The sequence below is a fragment of the Cebus imitator genome, unplaced genomic scaffold (genome assembly GCF_001604975.1).
Source record: "Cebus imitator isolate Cc_AM_T3 unplaced genomic scaffold, Cebus_imitator-1.0 Scaffold76, whole genome shotgun sequence".
In the NCBI taxonomy this organism is placed as follows: domain Eukaryota; kingdom Metazoa; phylum Chordata; class Mammalia; order Primates; family Cebidae; genus Cebus; species Cebus imitator.
This window is the reverse complement of record NW_016107391.1, coordinates 2,984,979-3,001,190: the sequence shown is the minus strand read 5'-3', so window position 1 is coordinate 3,001,190 and position 16,212 is coordinate 2,984,979. Positions and strand designations below refer to the sequence as shown.

The window sequence follows — 16,212 nt, the reverse complement described above, 5'->3', positions numbered from 1 at the left end:
CACTGATGAGGCAAGGCTCATAACTTGAGCATGCCCATTTTAATTCATTTAAAATCCAAACTAAGTTGAAAGTAGCCTCCCAAACTACACCATTTTCAGAAAGTGCTGCCAACTTCCACACCTCCCTCCTGATGCTCCCCTCACTTACAGAAGCTTCCTGATGGCATCTGAATATGCTGCAGAGACATCACTTACACTCTTCTTTAGAACTCAGTACATTTCTCTCCATCATGTCACTTGACCACTGGTGCTTAGTAAAACAGATCTAAAGTAGACGAGCAGTTCAAGGTACAAAAGGCATCATGTGGGGAAAGCAGAATGAATGTTATTTCCTCCTGAACGTACTATCACAGGAATTCAGAAAATTTTAGAAGATACAGACTGGAAGCAGTGGTTATAACAGGAGAACACCTTAGAAAAGTCACACTGGATCAGTCCCAAGAGCCATTTAATCTATCACTGTGCTGCAGACAAAGTGAAGGACATTTTGGAGGAGATTATTAGGAAAGTTACCTACATACTCTTAAATTTCCTAATAAGACATCATAGTGTATGCAAATTAGTGTTTTTCTCTTTTTAAGTGAGAACATAATATATGCACGTTAAAAAGAATTCAAAGAAAAAAAAACCAGACATACATTAAAAGGGAAAGTCAACTACTAATGCCAGCTTTTTATGTGCGTATCCTATCTCTAACAGTCCCTTCTGTTCTGAGATCCAAAAGCTCTTACTGGCTCAAACCTCAGTCTTAGAGCCTGCCTGAAGCATCCCAACAGGAAAAGGTTATGGTGGCCAGAGCAGAGGAGGAGGTGAGCTTCCATCTGTGTGTCTCTTCTCTGAGGACTCAGGATTGTGATTAGTTGCCAGATCACTAGCTCCCAGAATGATCAAACCCCTTTCCCAGCAGTCTATCATCTTCCAGTCCTGCTGTCCTTTGTCTGCTCCCTTTTACAGGTAGGCAAAATTGAAAGTTTGTTCTTCTCATGGTTCCCCTACTCCAGTAGGCTACAGTATTCAAAGTCTGGGCTGTTTCCACTTAATCCTATGTAAGCCTTTAGGTCTTAGAAATCATCATAAAGAATTTTGATTTCTTCAGAAAGAAGACATTGATTGCTTTTATTTATACCACTCTGTGAAAAGGTATGGGAAATACGGGGCATAGAAAAAAGAAATGCAGACATGCAAGGTCCCAGAATAAGGAAGAATAGAGTTCATGGCTGGTCAAAGGTAAGTAGGTGAAGCACGCTACTATAATTCTGTGCTTTACAGCACTGCCCTACAAACCTTCGTTGTGTTCACTGTTTTACTAAGTTTGCTTTAAATATGGTTTAAAAAGGGGGGAAAAAGAGAAAAGGTGACAAGATGAGGAAACAATGATGCTGAGTTTGCAGTCCTTTACCATCATAGTAAAAACACACAAAAAAGGAACACAAATTTGTAACAGTGCAGAAAATTAGACTCTCAGTCAATATTCTCCTGCCGCCAGAATACCCACTAGGCAAAGCTCAGATGAAGGCCTGGGGAAAACCCAGTTGGGGAAACAATGTGATAGGTAGTGGCTCTCTGCCCACCAAAAACATAGCCTAAGCCACCAGGGAGTGTGGGGGAAAGACGGTGATGCACCCCCACCTCCAACCCCACTCCAGTACACACACTATTGAGAGGTACGCTCTGGAGCATCCAGGGCTGTCATGAGATTATAATCCAGGCAATGAAATTAGACTGTGGAGCAGAATTGGAGGGGTGTCCTTTTATATCAAGGCAAGTGAATTCAGAAGAAGAAGAATCCTAGAAGACACATGAGAGAGATGAGGGAAGAACCACAGCATGCTTCAGATTATCCAGGAATAAACTCTGCTTCTCCCAAGACCATATCAAATAGCAAAACCAGGAGAAATCAATGCAGGCTTATAGGTCCACTTAATGAAAGGTTCAAGAATACCAGAAGTTGGCTCATTTCATGTACAACAACCCTCCAATCATCATGTAAGGGAATGATTCTAACAGGATTAAGGAAAATAGCAGAACAAGGAGAATCTATCCACAATGAGTTTAAAAGCAAAAGTTTGATTAAACAGAAGATATAAAATCCTATAAAATACTTGCTGGCAAAAAATACAGAGACCAAAGCGCTCTGAAAAATCATTCAGAAAGCACCTTCACTGTTATATAAATAAAATACAAAAAAATATGGATGGCAGAAACTAAGATAACAAAATAAAACATGAAACAGACTGAAATAATAAAGGTTATAGCTGAAAGGTAGAAATAAAAGGAGCTAAATAAGATAATAAAGACACTGGAAAATCCAATTACAAAAAGTTAAAATTTGCATTATAAACAGCAAAATAAAAACCACAGTCAACTCAACAATTTTAAATGAGTAATACTGAGATGGGGCACAAGTTTGAGAATTTTTGCTAGAATGTAAAGAATCAGGAGAAAAATTAAACATTAAAAATGTGAAAACTGTTGGTGTGTTTAAAAGGTTGAGAATTGGAGTGAAAAAAAAAAACAGTAAAAAGATTGGTTTGCCTTTAGAAAAATATATATAAAAACTTCAAAGGATCCCAATACGTATAAAACAACAATTACATGGTGATATATAAAAAGTAGTGGAAAGGAGGAAGACAGCTCATTATATGGATATCAGTCAACTGGATAAGTATTTGAGGAAAAAGGAGAGTTTCCACTTTATATGATGGATTTTAAGAAAAATAAAGGTTTTTGCAATTTTAGATTGGGGAAGCCTTTTTTTGTTTTTTCTTTGAGACACAGTCTCACTCTTTCACCCAGGCTGGAATGTAGTGGCTTGATCTCAGCTCACTGCAACCTCTGCCTCCCAGGTTCAAGTGAATCCCATGCCTCAGCCTCCCAAGTAGCTGGGACTACAGGTGCACACCACCACACCCAGCTAATTTTTAGTAGATATGGGGTTTCACCGTGTTGGTCAAGCTGGTCTTGAACTTCTGACCTTGTGATCCGCCCACCTCGGCCTGGGCTTTCAGGCCTGAGCTGGGCTTTCAGGTCTGAGCTGCTGTGCCCAGCCTGGGGAAGGTCTTTTATGCCACAATTCATTTAAAGAAAAGATAATATACTGGACATCATAAAATTTAAAACAGTCCCGGCCCAGTGGCTCACATCTTTAATCCTAGCATGCTGGGAGGTCAAGGAAGGCAGATCACTTGAGCTCAGGAGTTTGAGGCTAGCCTGAGCAACATGATGAAACCCTGTCTCTACTAAAAATACAAAAATTAGCCAGGCATGGTGGCGCACACCTGTAGTCCCAACTACTCAGGTGGCTGAGGTACAAGAATCACTTGAACCCAGGAGGTAGAGGTTGCAGTGAGCCAAGAGCAAGCCACTACATTCCAGCCTGGGTTAAAGTGTGAGACTCTGTCTCAAGAAAATGAAATAAAATAAAATATTCATAAGACAACAAAAGCAAATGCACTATAAAGTTTAAGACAAATAATAATCTGAAAAACATATTTTTAAAAAATATCCTACAGATCTAAAAAGGTCTTGTAATCAGAAGAACACACTGCCGGGTTCAGTGGCTTAGGCGTATAATCCCAGCACTTCAGGAGGCCAAGGGAGGCAGATCATTTGAGGACAGGAGTTTGAGATTAGCCTGGCCAACATGGTGAAACCCTAGCTCTACTAAAAAAAATACAAAAGTTAGCCTGGTGTGGTGGCACGCACCCGTAATCCCAGCTACTCAGGATGTTGAAGTATGAGAATCACTTGTACCTGGAGGGCAGGGGTTGCAGGGAGCCAACATGGCACCACTGCACTACAACCTGGGCAACAGAGTGGAGAAAAATAACAAAAAAAAAATTTTTGAAGTAAAAGACAAACATGCCAATAGAAAAATAGGCCAAGAATACAAATAGGCAATTTACAAAGAAGTATAAATCAGCAGTAAATATGTAAACAGTATAACCTCACCCAAAATTACAGAAATGCGAAATTAAATACAAGGAGATACACTTAAAAATGTTTATAATTTATATGCAAAACAGTAGTACACAGCATGGCAATGATACGGGATATAGAATAATCTCCCCAGACTTTGCTAACTACAAACTTGGGAATATCAATTAAGAGCCTTGAAGACATGTACATACCTTGACCCAGCAATTAAATACCTTAAAATAAGTCCTGAGGAAATAGAGATGCATATAAAAATTATAACAGCTAACATTTTATATTTAACACGTGAAGGCTCTGGACTCAGCAACTCACAGGCATCTTTTCATTCCATCCTCACATTACTATGGAGGCAGGAGCCATCAATATAGATGTGGAAATAGATGACCAGACCACAGTGTAAATCACGCATGTAAGTCAAAGAAATAAGCAGTGGAACTGCAACTTGTCGAATCTCAAAATGCATGCTCTTAATCTCTGCTACCTCTGTGGGGATGTTTACCCTCTGTCCTGCCTCATGGGGATGTTTACCTGAGTGCTTTCTAGAATGATGAAGAATTGCAGTTAGCCCATATATCCAAGGATAGGGAACTGATTAAAATGTTATAGAGCATCTATGAAGTATATGGCTAAGAAAATCACACTCAGGAAGAACCTGAATGACATGAGACACTCTATAGTGTTACATGAATAAAACCTGTAATATCTGCCCAGTGAATTTAATTTTGCTAAACATACTGTTATATTTATTATAGTATAGTATACTATACTAAATGTAAAAGGTAATAATATAACATTCTGATGTCATATGGCAAAACAGTTAATAAAGGTTAACTCTAGTCTATAGAACTGTTACTTTCTTCTACTTTTTGTATTCCTCCAAATTTTCACAAAGACCACTCATAACTTTTCATCAGGAAAAAATTTATTTAAAATATATACAGAGAGACAGACATGCACTGAACAAGTATATAGCTGACTTATATATTAGATAGTATATATTAAAAAGTTGGGCAAAAATTTGGAAACATTTATCTTTATTTAATATTCAGGGGGTAAAACCCCAGGCACACAGAAGGTATTCTATTTCTAGGAATCTGCAACTCTTTGAGAGTCCATTTCACTCTCCAAAGACTATTGACTTCTGTTACTAGGAGGAAGGGATCAAGGGTAGCTCGTGGTAGGACACGAGCACAAAGCCACACTGCGCTTGCTTTGAGGAATTTTAGCAAGCTTTCTTAAGGAATCAGGATCAGTAAAAAGAAGACATTCCCAAAGCACTGGCTCTTATATTCCTCTTCCAACCCAAAGTCCTCCAATGTATTAAGAGTACCAAAAATAAAATCCAAATAATCCGAAAAAGTCTCTGGTTTTAATCCTCAACCACACTTTTTTTTTTTTTTTTTTTTTTTTTTGAGACAAAGTCTTGCTCTGTCATCCAGGCTGGAGTGCAGTGGCACAATCTTGGCTCATTACAACCTCTGCCTCCAGGGTTCAAGGGATTCTCCAGCCTCAACCTCCTGAGTAGAGGGGCTACAGGCACACACCACCACACCTGGCTAATATTTGTATTTTTTTTTCTTTGAGATAAAGTTTCATTCTTGTTGCCTAGGCTAGAGTACAATGGTGCAGTCCCAGCTCACTGCAACCTCCACCTCCCAGGTTCAACCAGTTCTCCTGCCTCAGCCTCCTGAGTAGCTGGGATTACAGGCATGTGCCACCACACCCAACTAATTTTTTGTATTTTTAGTAGAGATGGGGTTTCACCATGTTGGGCAGGCTGGTCTCAAACTCCTGACCTCAGGTGGTCTACCCACCTCAGCCTCCCAAAGTGCTGAGATTACAGGTATGACCCAACACACCCAGCCTAATTTTTTAGTAGAGATGGGGTTTCACCTGGTTAGCCAGGCTGCTCTCAACCTCCTGACCCCAGGTGATCCACCTGCCTCAGCTTCCCAAACTGCTGGGATTGTAGGAGTGCGCTGTTGCGCTCAGCCAGCCATACTTTGAATAACCAAAACATACTACTCCACTTTTTTTTTTTTTTGAGATGGAGTCTAGCTCTGTTGGCCAGGCTGGAGTGCAGTGGCGCGATCTCAGCTCACTGCAATCTCTGTCTCCCCGGTTCACGCAATTCTCCTGCCTCAGTCTCCCTAGTAGCTGGGATTACAGGTGCCCGCCACCACACCCAGCTAATTTTTGTATTTTTAGTAGAGATGGGGTTTCACTGTGTTGGCCAGGCTGGTCTCAAACTCTTGACCTCATGATCCACCCACCTCAGCCTCCCAATGTGGTGGGATTACAAGCGTGAGCCACCGCGCCCAGCTTACTACTCCACTTTTGAGAGACTTGGACAGACAAACCAAATCTTACACAGTACCTGGCACATAATAAGCATTCAATGAATGTATAATAAAACAATACTTAATGAAAGGTTCACTTGGTCCAGCCATCTCAGGGAAGGTTTTGGAGGACAGGTGCCATGTTTATTTTATGCTCTTGGCTAGCCAAGACACTACCGGTACCAAGAACTGATTGAGACCACGTTCACAGAAGAGAAGATGTAGCCCCCTCTTCAGGTCTGGAGCCCTGGTGACTCTGTAATTGAGAGATTCAGACTTACTTAACTGGTGTGGGGGAATCATGGATACAATCCTCAGCTTTCAATTAGATGCTGCACTGTGGTCATCTCACAGCTCTGGTTGGATCTCAGATTAGATTCCAGTCTATCTGTAATGTCCTCCTGGCAGAGGCAGCCACCCTCATGACTTTCAGCTGCTAGTTATTACTTTTTTGTGACATTTCTCAAATGTTCATGATTATTTTCTCTATCCCCAGGAAAACCAAGGAAGAGAACAAGACAAATATCTTGTGTGAAGGCCACTAAGAAAAGTGATAAAAACAAGATCCTTTCATAACCACTCTTTTGCTTAACACAACTGAGCTAAAGTGATTCTTTTTTAGATTAGCAAAGCAGTCTAAAATGTCATTTTTCATTAGTGTCATCTTACATAATAATCTGTCACTTTTGAAATCTCTCTGCCCCTTCTGTTCCCGCATATCAGTTGGTTAAAAGTCCTGTAGATTCTCTCTCTACAAAGGGATTCTGTCCTTTTTTCCTGACTTCAGAGCACCTATTTGGTTCAGTCGTTGACAGGATTTGCCTTATCTAATCTATTGTAACCATCTTCCTCTTCTATGTCCTTCCACAATTATACACATGCTCCATACTGTAGCCAAGACTATGCTCCTAGTGCTGGAATCTGTTATTATTAGGCCTGTGTTAGACATACTTTCTTTTAAAAAGTTACCAGCAGCCATTATTTCAGGAAAGCACTCCTCCATCATCCTATTAATAATCCTGCTCAGTCCACTGGGTTCCAGGGACTAACCCCATCCACACCCCAACCCCCACATCCCCTGAGACAGGCACAGGATCCAGGCCATCTGCTGTGGGCCATGTGACTGGTCTGAGATTGAGAAATGAATCATGTGAATGGCCCCATACTGGCCAAGCAAAGTCCTCGCTGGAGCCTCCTGCCAACACGGTCAAGAAAGGCAGTCTCTACTCAGTGACCACAGGCTTCAAGGACTGCAGAGGCTGAACCTGTCTGGGACACTCCCACAGAGAACAAAGCCACACCAAGCCCAGCAGAGGTCAAAGATCATGAGAACCCAGAAGGAGGAAGGGGCAAAGGATCTAGCAAAAGAAAGACATCATTGGCATCCCTGACCCTGCCAAGCTTCTGTCTTGCATTTACCAGTTATGTGAGCAAATAAATGCCTTTTTTTCCTTGTATTCTGAATTGTCTTCTTGACACTTTTGTGCGCCAAATGCATCATAATGCATGTAACCCCACTACTTAGAACTTTTAATAGTTTCTTACTTCCTATAGAAAAACCCAAACACCTTAGCTCAATATTCAAGTTCCTCAACAAAAGAGACCACCTTAGCTATTCAGCTTTAACTCTCCTGTCCCAGCTTCAAGCAGGTCTTTCAAAAATATTAAAATAATGATAATCTTAGAATCATTAACCTTTGCTATAGCCACTAGGTCCTTTGTTCAGAATACTTCCTGAATTGGAATTATTCTATTCTCTCCTTCACTATACTAAGTCTTCTAGACCCAGCACATATTAAGCACGAATATCATACGTTACATTACAGCTTTCATATACACACATATCTCTCCTTGCAGAAAAGAAACAGCTCTTTCTAAAGTTTAATCTCTAGCACCTGACATCTGGTACAGGCAGCAGACACTCCACAAACGTTTACAGCTCTGGTCAGAAATAAAAACTAAGGACTGACACCTATTAGACTCTTAATTCTTCCTTATATTAGAATTTCTCAAATTTAACCGTATCATCATACAATCCAGCAATTACACACTTGGATATTTATCCCAGAGGAGGAGATATATGCTCACACAGAAACTGTACCTGAACATTTATAGCAGTTTTATCATAACTGCCCCAAACTGGAAACAACTTAGATGTCCTTCAATAAATGAATTGTTCAATAAAGTGTGGTACAACCATACACTGAAACACTATGCAGCAATAAAAAGGAACTACTAAAATATGGAACAACAAAAATAAATCTTGAGGAAATTATACTGACTGAAAAACAATGCCAATACCAAAAGGCTCCATATTGTATAATTCCATTTAAATAATAATCTTGAAATGACAAAATTATAGAAATAGAGAACAGATTACTGATTGCCAGGAGTTGGAGACAAGGTACAGGGTGGGAAGTGAGGTGTGTGTTTGTACAACATCCCAAGGAATCCTTTCAGTGATGAAAATGTTCTGCACCTTGACTATATCAATGTCAATATTTTGATTGTGATACTAAAATTGTGTTTTTAAAGATGTTACCTTCAGAGGATACTGGATAAGTGGTACACAGGATCTCTATATTGTTTCTTACAACTGCCTATAAATCTATAATTATCTCAAAATGAAAGGTTTAATTTTTACAAAAACTAACCATATTTCAAATCTTAACCAAAAGCACTCAGACCTCAGTGCTAAAGCACCTCGCAAATAATCACAGTTCCAAAAAACAGATCTCACTCTAATTAGTAATACAATAGGGTTTTGGCTACAAGGGGTGAATGACTCTCTCAAAAAGAGGTGAAGACAGTCATTCTGGCCAACGTGAGAGAAGAGATTTCTTTACATAAGAAAGCTATTTTCAGAAAGTGGGATGGCAAAAGAAATTACAAATACTAACACAAGAACTGTTCTTGTCCAATACACTGAGCTGGGTACCCCAAGTGATAGTCCATCTCTACAAGCTAGGGCTTTCATGGGGAGGAATAACAGCCTCTGTGAAATCGGATCTGTTTGCCATTTAGATCCATGTGACTCACGGAGGCTGGCTGCACTCATATCTAAAAATACAGGAAATCCGCAGCCTAAGCAAATTTGGCTCATAGACTCATGGGCTTTTGATTCAAACACTGCACATTTGGAGACAGTGGTTGTATATTTATATCAGCTAGCGGCAAAGGAAGTTCCACTGCTCAAGTGACAGGTATTCAGTTGAAATCTAGAAGCAAAAAGGATCAGAAGATTGATCTGCTTATAAACATTTTATCTGAGAGTTACATGACACCTGCTCAGTATCAGGAACATGAACTCTGAGGTCCTCTGGAGCCTAGAATGATGCCTTTCCTTGAGCATTGGGTGTGTCCCACTAAATACCTGCCCCAAAAGAGAACGGAGGGAGTCATGAGCTATTAAAGAGAGTAGGGTGTGGCGGTCACATGAGTGAGCGAGTACTACTTGGGCCAGCAGCTCTGAGCCTGCAGACACAGAGGGTGTGGTGTCTGGGCCCTGGGATTTTTTATTTTGTCCAGTCCTAACCAGAACCTTTCACAGCAGTGCCTGAAGCCATGACATCTGACCAATGGGGCAGCTGATTTCTGGTGACAGCTTGTGGACACCCCGATTCCTTTGCCACAGGCTGTATCTACTCACAGACCTGGTGACTTTACAGAGTGAGCCCCCCACCCAGAGACCTGCCTGGCAGAGCCACTGCCGCACTTACCCATCAGGACACTCAGCAACTTCTGCACTCTGGAGTTGACCCCCACAATTCGGTATAGCCCTTGCTCGTTGATTCCTGAGGAAAGAAACAGTGATGATTTAATTAGAAGCACGTCAGAACACAAGTCAGGCCAATCCAGCCAAATGCACTTCTTTTTTTTCATTTTCTCAGTCCTTCTAAAAGCTGCACTAATTAAAGTCCCCTGTCATTCAGCTCAGCTCTTAGCAAAGGAGTGGGATTTGGTACAGCTGTCTAGGATTTCACGGATGTGCTGCACACTTCAGCCCTCATGTTAGTTCAGTTGTCAGAGGCAAAAGAAACTTTCCTTTTATCTTGCCAAAGGCAGCATCTGAAGAGTTCTAAAAGATGCAAAATGTGTACTTTTAATCATGTCATATTTAACCAATTTTTAAAATTAAAATGCCAAAAATGGATGATTAAAAATTCATACAACAGAAAAAGACACTTTATAATGTATTTTTACATATAAAATGAAAATATTGAGGTGTATGAACATTTTTAACTTTACAGAATGTTAGCCAAGACTGAGAAATTAGAAGATCCATTCATTTATAATATAAATATTCTTTATCAAAAAAAAATACCACCTTTATTTCATTCAACCCAAGGAACTGTACAATTAGACGAGTAAGGGTTTACTTTTAAATTAAACATCTCAATAATAATCAAAAACCAATCCACTGCAGTGTTTCTGTTCATTGAAATACATGGATTAGATCATCACTGTACCAGTTACAAAAGAAGGCCATTTTGACCAGGTGACGTGAAATGATTTTTCTCCTGTTAGTCCTAGGCCTATCATATCTGACCCCTCTCAAGTAACAGAACTCCGGCTTCCTATTTTATTCCTCTGATGTCCATTCTCCAACCAGCAGCCAAAGCAAACTGTCTAAAGTGTAAATTAGTTTATACCACCTCTTCTCTTAAAACTCTCCAATAGCTTCCCATTGCATTTAGACCATAATCAAAACGACTTACAATGGCCTATCAGGCCTATACTATTGAGCACTGACAATCTCTGATTGCATCATCAACCACATGCATTCTGCTCCACATACTGGCCTTCCTGTCACCCCAACATGCCAAGTTCATGGCCCCACCTCATAGCCTTTGCTCCAGCTGTTTCCTCCACCTGAGCTGCTCTTCTGCCACAGTTTTTCATCATTCAGGTCTCAGCTTAAATGCAACTGCTTCAATCTAATGCATCCCACAATCAACACTGCTGGTCATGCCCTTAACCTGTCTTCTTTCTTTATAGCGGTTAACGATATCTGAAATTATCCTTGTTTGTTTTTCTCCCCACAATAGAATGTAAACAGTAATTGTGTTCTGTTCACCATTATATTCTCAGCCCCTGGATCAGTATATGGTACACAATAATAAAGAAAACATTAAGTTTATATTCCATCAAGGCCAGTACAAAACACTTGGGGACCAAAATACAATCTTCCAGAAGAAATTTGGGAAAGGACCAGTTCCGTAGTACTTTCAGCAAGACCTATGTAGATGTGGAACTAATGAATAAAAAGAAGTAGTTTGGAATGATAGGATTTTACAGCTAAAAAGGACCTGTAAAACCATGTACATCATTCTGCATGATTCATGGACTAGGAGCCCCTGGTCAAAAACTAAATGATGGGTCCCAGGTTACTCAGTGACAGAAAATAACATGTCAGCTTGTGTGCTTGAAAGGTCTGAGGTATCTCTACTTCTATCCTTGTGCTTTCCTGGGACTTTACACAATATCACCTCCCACTGGACAACTGTGGACAAATCCCAGAGAGTATGGGAAGTCTGTTCATTTCTGGTCACCATAAATATGTACGCACATACACACACTGCAATAGGGAGATAGCCACTTTCTTCAACTATTTATGCTAAAATGGCACCTAACTCATACTGTCCTTATTTCTTCTTTGTGCTCAATGAAGACTTTCTTAGAAGTTAAAACACATTATTTCCATTTTCATTTTAGAGGGGGGAAAAGGAACTCGTGCACCTTTTCTCCTACTTATTGTATATATTTTGTAGTTTTACATGAGAAAAAGTTGTCCTTGTGAGCTACTGGTCTGCACTTACCACAGACTTCATGTACAATTTTAAATGACTAGGTTTCCCTTTTGATTTTGGCTGCGGAAAACTGAGATACAAACAGTTGGCCCAGCTCAAGCAAGTATATGAACTTCATCAGGGAGAGATTTTTATTTTGGACTCGCTTTTGGCTCCATTTTTGCACCTCTACCTTTAAACCCTGTACCTTTTAATCCCAGTCTTTGTTTTTCAATTGAAAAAAAAGGTAAATTAAAACTCCTGTTGAAAAATTAGGCTGCATGCAGTGGCTCATGCCTGTAATCCCAGTGCTTTGGAAGGACGAAGTGGGCAGATCACTTGAGGTCAGGAGTTCAAGATCAGCCTGGACAACATGGTGAAACCCTGTCTCTACTCAAAGTACAAAAATTAGCTGGGTGTGGTGGTAGACACCTGAAATCCCAGCTACTCCAGAGGCTGAGGTAGGAGAATCGCTTGAACCCGGGAGGCCAAGGTTGCAGTGACTGTGGATTGCACCACTGCACTCCATCCTGGGCAACAGAGCAAGACTCCATCTCAAAGAAAGAAAAAAGAAAAATTTACCTTACTAACAAAAACTTCAAAAAGACTTAGAAACTACAGTTAAGGTAAATAGATGACTCAAAAGGAAACAGTAAAAATCAGCGGAGAGCCACTGAGAACACAATGAAACCTGTGCAATATGAACGCTCCTCTCCCCCCTGCTCCCAGAATGGGCTCATACTGAGCAGCTGCTTTGTAACTTGCATTTTTTACATAATATAAATAATTTTTTAAATGCCATACGTCAAAAACTGTATTTCCATTGCATTGTTAGTGATTCATAGTTTTTTATTACACAGATGTACCATGGTTGATTTAACCCATTTTTGAGGCATTTGGCCAGTTTCTGAGTTTGTACCTTAACACCACCACTGTGTAAACATCCTTATGGCTCAACCTGCTCCATATCCTTATTTCCTCAAGACCAATTCCCAGAAATGTCACCTACTTCCACTTTATGTTCTCTAGATATATCTTACATACCTTAAGAGCTGCCTTAACTCTTTAAGGGAGGTACAGCAGAAATAACCGAACATTTTTAAAAACGTTTCCACACATTACAACTGTTTTGGAAAGAATATCTTTTGACAGTATATATAAGGGCAGGTTTTAAAATTCTCTCTCTCCCCTCTACTTAATGCTTCACAGTTCTTATTTTTTTAAGTGTATATGTCTTTTAAAGTGTGTATGTCTCAACTCTCTCTTCCCTCTACTTAATGCTTCACAGTCCTTATTAATTTTTTTAAAGTGTATATGTCTCGACTGCTAAGAGTTACAAACCCTGCTTTAAAAGGGAATTTCTTTCAACTACTTAAAAAGGGCTGGTAGGCTGAGAGGCGATAGAGTAAATAAGATTCACATCTCTGACAATGGTTCAACTGAAATCCAGTGGAAAGATGGTTAACAGCTTTTCTCAGGGGTGAGATAGACCAGCACACTCCAGGCTCCAAACTGCTGGGACTGAGGACTCTCCTTTGTGGCAGTCTCTGAAGAAGGGATGGAGACCATCAGGATGAACCAGCTTCCCTGAGCTTAATGTCCTGCTCCTACAGACCTGGGAAAGGTCAGTGTGCAACATGGGCCTAATCTCTTCTCTCTACCTGGGTGGTCCCCAGGGACTAGCTCCCCAGAGCACCTTAGGTTCACAGACCGCAAGATGTCTGCCAGAGAAAATTCAGGGTGTCTGTGAACTTAGACAGGAAAACAAACACATTTTTATCTTCACTAACGTATAACTGACATTAAGCTTTTCCTTCCATGATGGATGTAAGCAAAAAATCACAGGAGCATTAGTGGTACCTGCAACTTGGTCGGAAATCACAGATATTTTCATAACTCATTACAATTATTCTGGATCTCGTGAAATATCACTGCTCCCAAATTAGGTTGGTTTTCAGACCCATTACTATCACTTATAAAGTGTTAACAAAGAAACACATGTATCATGACACCCTGTATTTTTAATATTTTAAAAACTGAATTTCAGTAACTGGCTTCTATAATCATACATATTTCAGATACTTAAAACATTCTTCTGATCAGCCAAAAGTTGGTGACGCGAAATCAGTAAAAACCTCCTGCTTGAGACCAACAGGACTTGTGGAAATCTACTGACAATGGCACTTGGGGAGCTAATGAGTCACTTAAAGTCAGGAAACAGCAGGTAGCAGGTCTGACTCCTCACCAGATGCATGACCTTCCACGACAACAATGCCATCTGTTAAACTACTTTACCTCTGGTTTCCACAGCATGGATGCATTTCCTGATTATGCTGAAACCAATGCTGTCCAACTGCGCAGCTGAAAGAGCAAAAGAAGGGCAGTCAAGTTGCTAGCCATGAAACTGAACCTCAGGATAGGGCTTACCCAATCCAGGATGAATCAATCGCATGTTGTGGCTACATAGCCCTTTAATTTTTCCCAATAACAGTACAGGAATAACACTATAACACTAACAATAGCTGGCAATGATTGAGAGCTTTCCATAAGCTAGGTTTGGTTTTTAAGTGCCTTGCATGTATTATCTCATTTAGCTATCATAGTAACCTCAAATTGTAGGAATCTGCAAAATTATCTTTAATGTACAGGTGAAGAAACAGCAGCACAGGGTGACAGGTGCCTTTACATTGCTGTGCTATTAACAGAAGCTGTAGAACTAACTGCAGTCTCCTTAAAAAAGTAGAAATTGGAGGTTCCAAGATGGCCGAATAGGAACAGCTCCGAAGTGCAGTTCCCAGCAAAAAAAAAACGTGGAGGGTGAGTGCCCACCACATTTCCAAACAAATTTTCACTGCCCACAGACCAGGAGATTCCAGGGCCGAAAAGCACCATGAGTTTTCAGCATGGCAGTTTCAGCCGGTACCGGGTTGGTGCACAGAAACTCACACAAATCTGGGCAGCTGTTTCAACTGGCACCAGAGCCGCCCATTCAACTGAAAGAGAGGGGGCTGAGACAGGGAGCCAGGCGATCTGGCTCAGCAGGTACCACCCCCACGAAACAAGCAATCTGAAATGCTCTGGATTGAGAGTTTCGCAGCAAGCCGAGCTAGACCCAGGACAGTCCAATTCAGTGGGGGTGGGGGAAGGGCAACCCCCACTACCAAGGTAGTCCACCACTGCCAAGGCAGTTCACACAGCAGCTGAGCAGAGCCTGTGGCAGCTCAGCAACACCTCTGCTGGCAGACTGTGACTAGACTACTCCATGCGGGGCAGGGCATCTATGAAAAAAGGCAGCAGCACAACAGGAACTTATAAATAAAGCTGAGCTTCCTAGGACAGAGCACCTGGGAAAAGAGGCAGTTATGAGTTCCGCTGCAGCAGACTAAAAATTGCCTCCCAGCAGCTCTGCATGGAACAACGGAGCTCCTAGCACAGCACTTGAGCTTCTATAAGGGACAGACTGTCTCCTCAAGCAATTGCCTGACACCCATATACCCAAAGAGACACCTCATAAAGGAGAGCTCAGGTCAACATCTGACAGGTACCCTTCTGGGACAAAGATAACAGAAGAAGAAACTGGCAGTAACCCTTACTGTTCTGCAGCCCCCATGGGTAATCCACAGGCAAGCAGGGTCTGAAGTGGACCTACAGCATTCCTGCAGCAGAGGGGTCTGACTGTTACAAGGAAAACTAAGAAACAAAAAGAAATAACTTCATCATCAACAAAAAGGAAGTCCACTCAGAGACCCCATCTGAAAGTCACCAACTACAAAGACCACAGGTGGATAAAGCCACTAAGATGGGAAGAAACCAGCGCAAAAAAAGGATGAAAACACCAAAAACCAGAATGCCTTTCCTCCTCCAAAGGATCACAACTCCTCACCAGCTAGGGATCAAAGATGGATGGAAAATGAAGCTGAAGAATTAACAGAAACAGGCTTCAGAAAGTGGGTAATAACAAACTTCTCAGAGCTAAAAGAACATGTGCTAACACAATGCAAAGAAACTAAGAACCTAGAAAAAAGGTTAGATGAGATGCTAACTAGAATAAACAACTTAGAGAACAACATAAACAACTTGATGGAGCTGAAAAACACAGCACGAGAACTTCGTGAAGCATACACAAGTTTCAACAGCCAAACTGACCA

At 40.9% G+C, this 16,212-nt stretch overlaps 1 protein-coding gene across 1 annotated transcript in view; it reads right to left on the bottom strand.

The window, feature by feature from the left end:
- Positions 1–16,212, bottom strand: part of ARHGAP26 (Rho GTPase activating protein 26) — a 471,565-nt gene that overhangs the window by 179,729 nt on the left and 275,624 nt on the right. Inside the window, exons 14-15 of the mRNA XM_037739951.1 lie at positions 14,360–14,425; positions 9,995–10,069 (exon numbers count right to left, since the gene is read on the bottom strand). Coding sequence (XP_037595879.1) covers positions 9,995–10,069; positions 14,360–14,425 — 141 coding nt within the window. The remainder of the gene's footprint in view (positions 1–9,994; positions 10,070–14,359; positions 14,426–16,212) is intronic.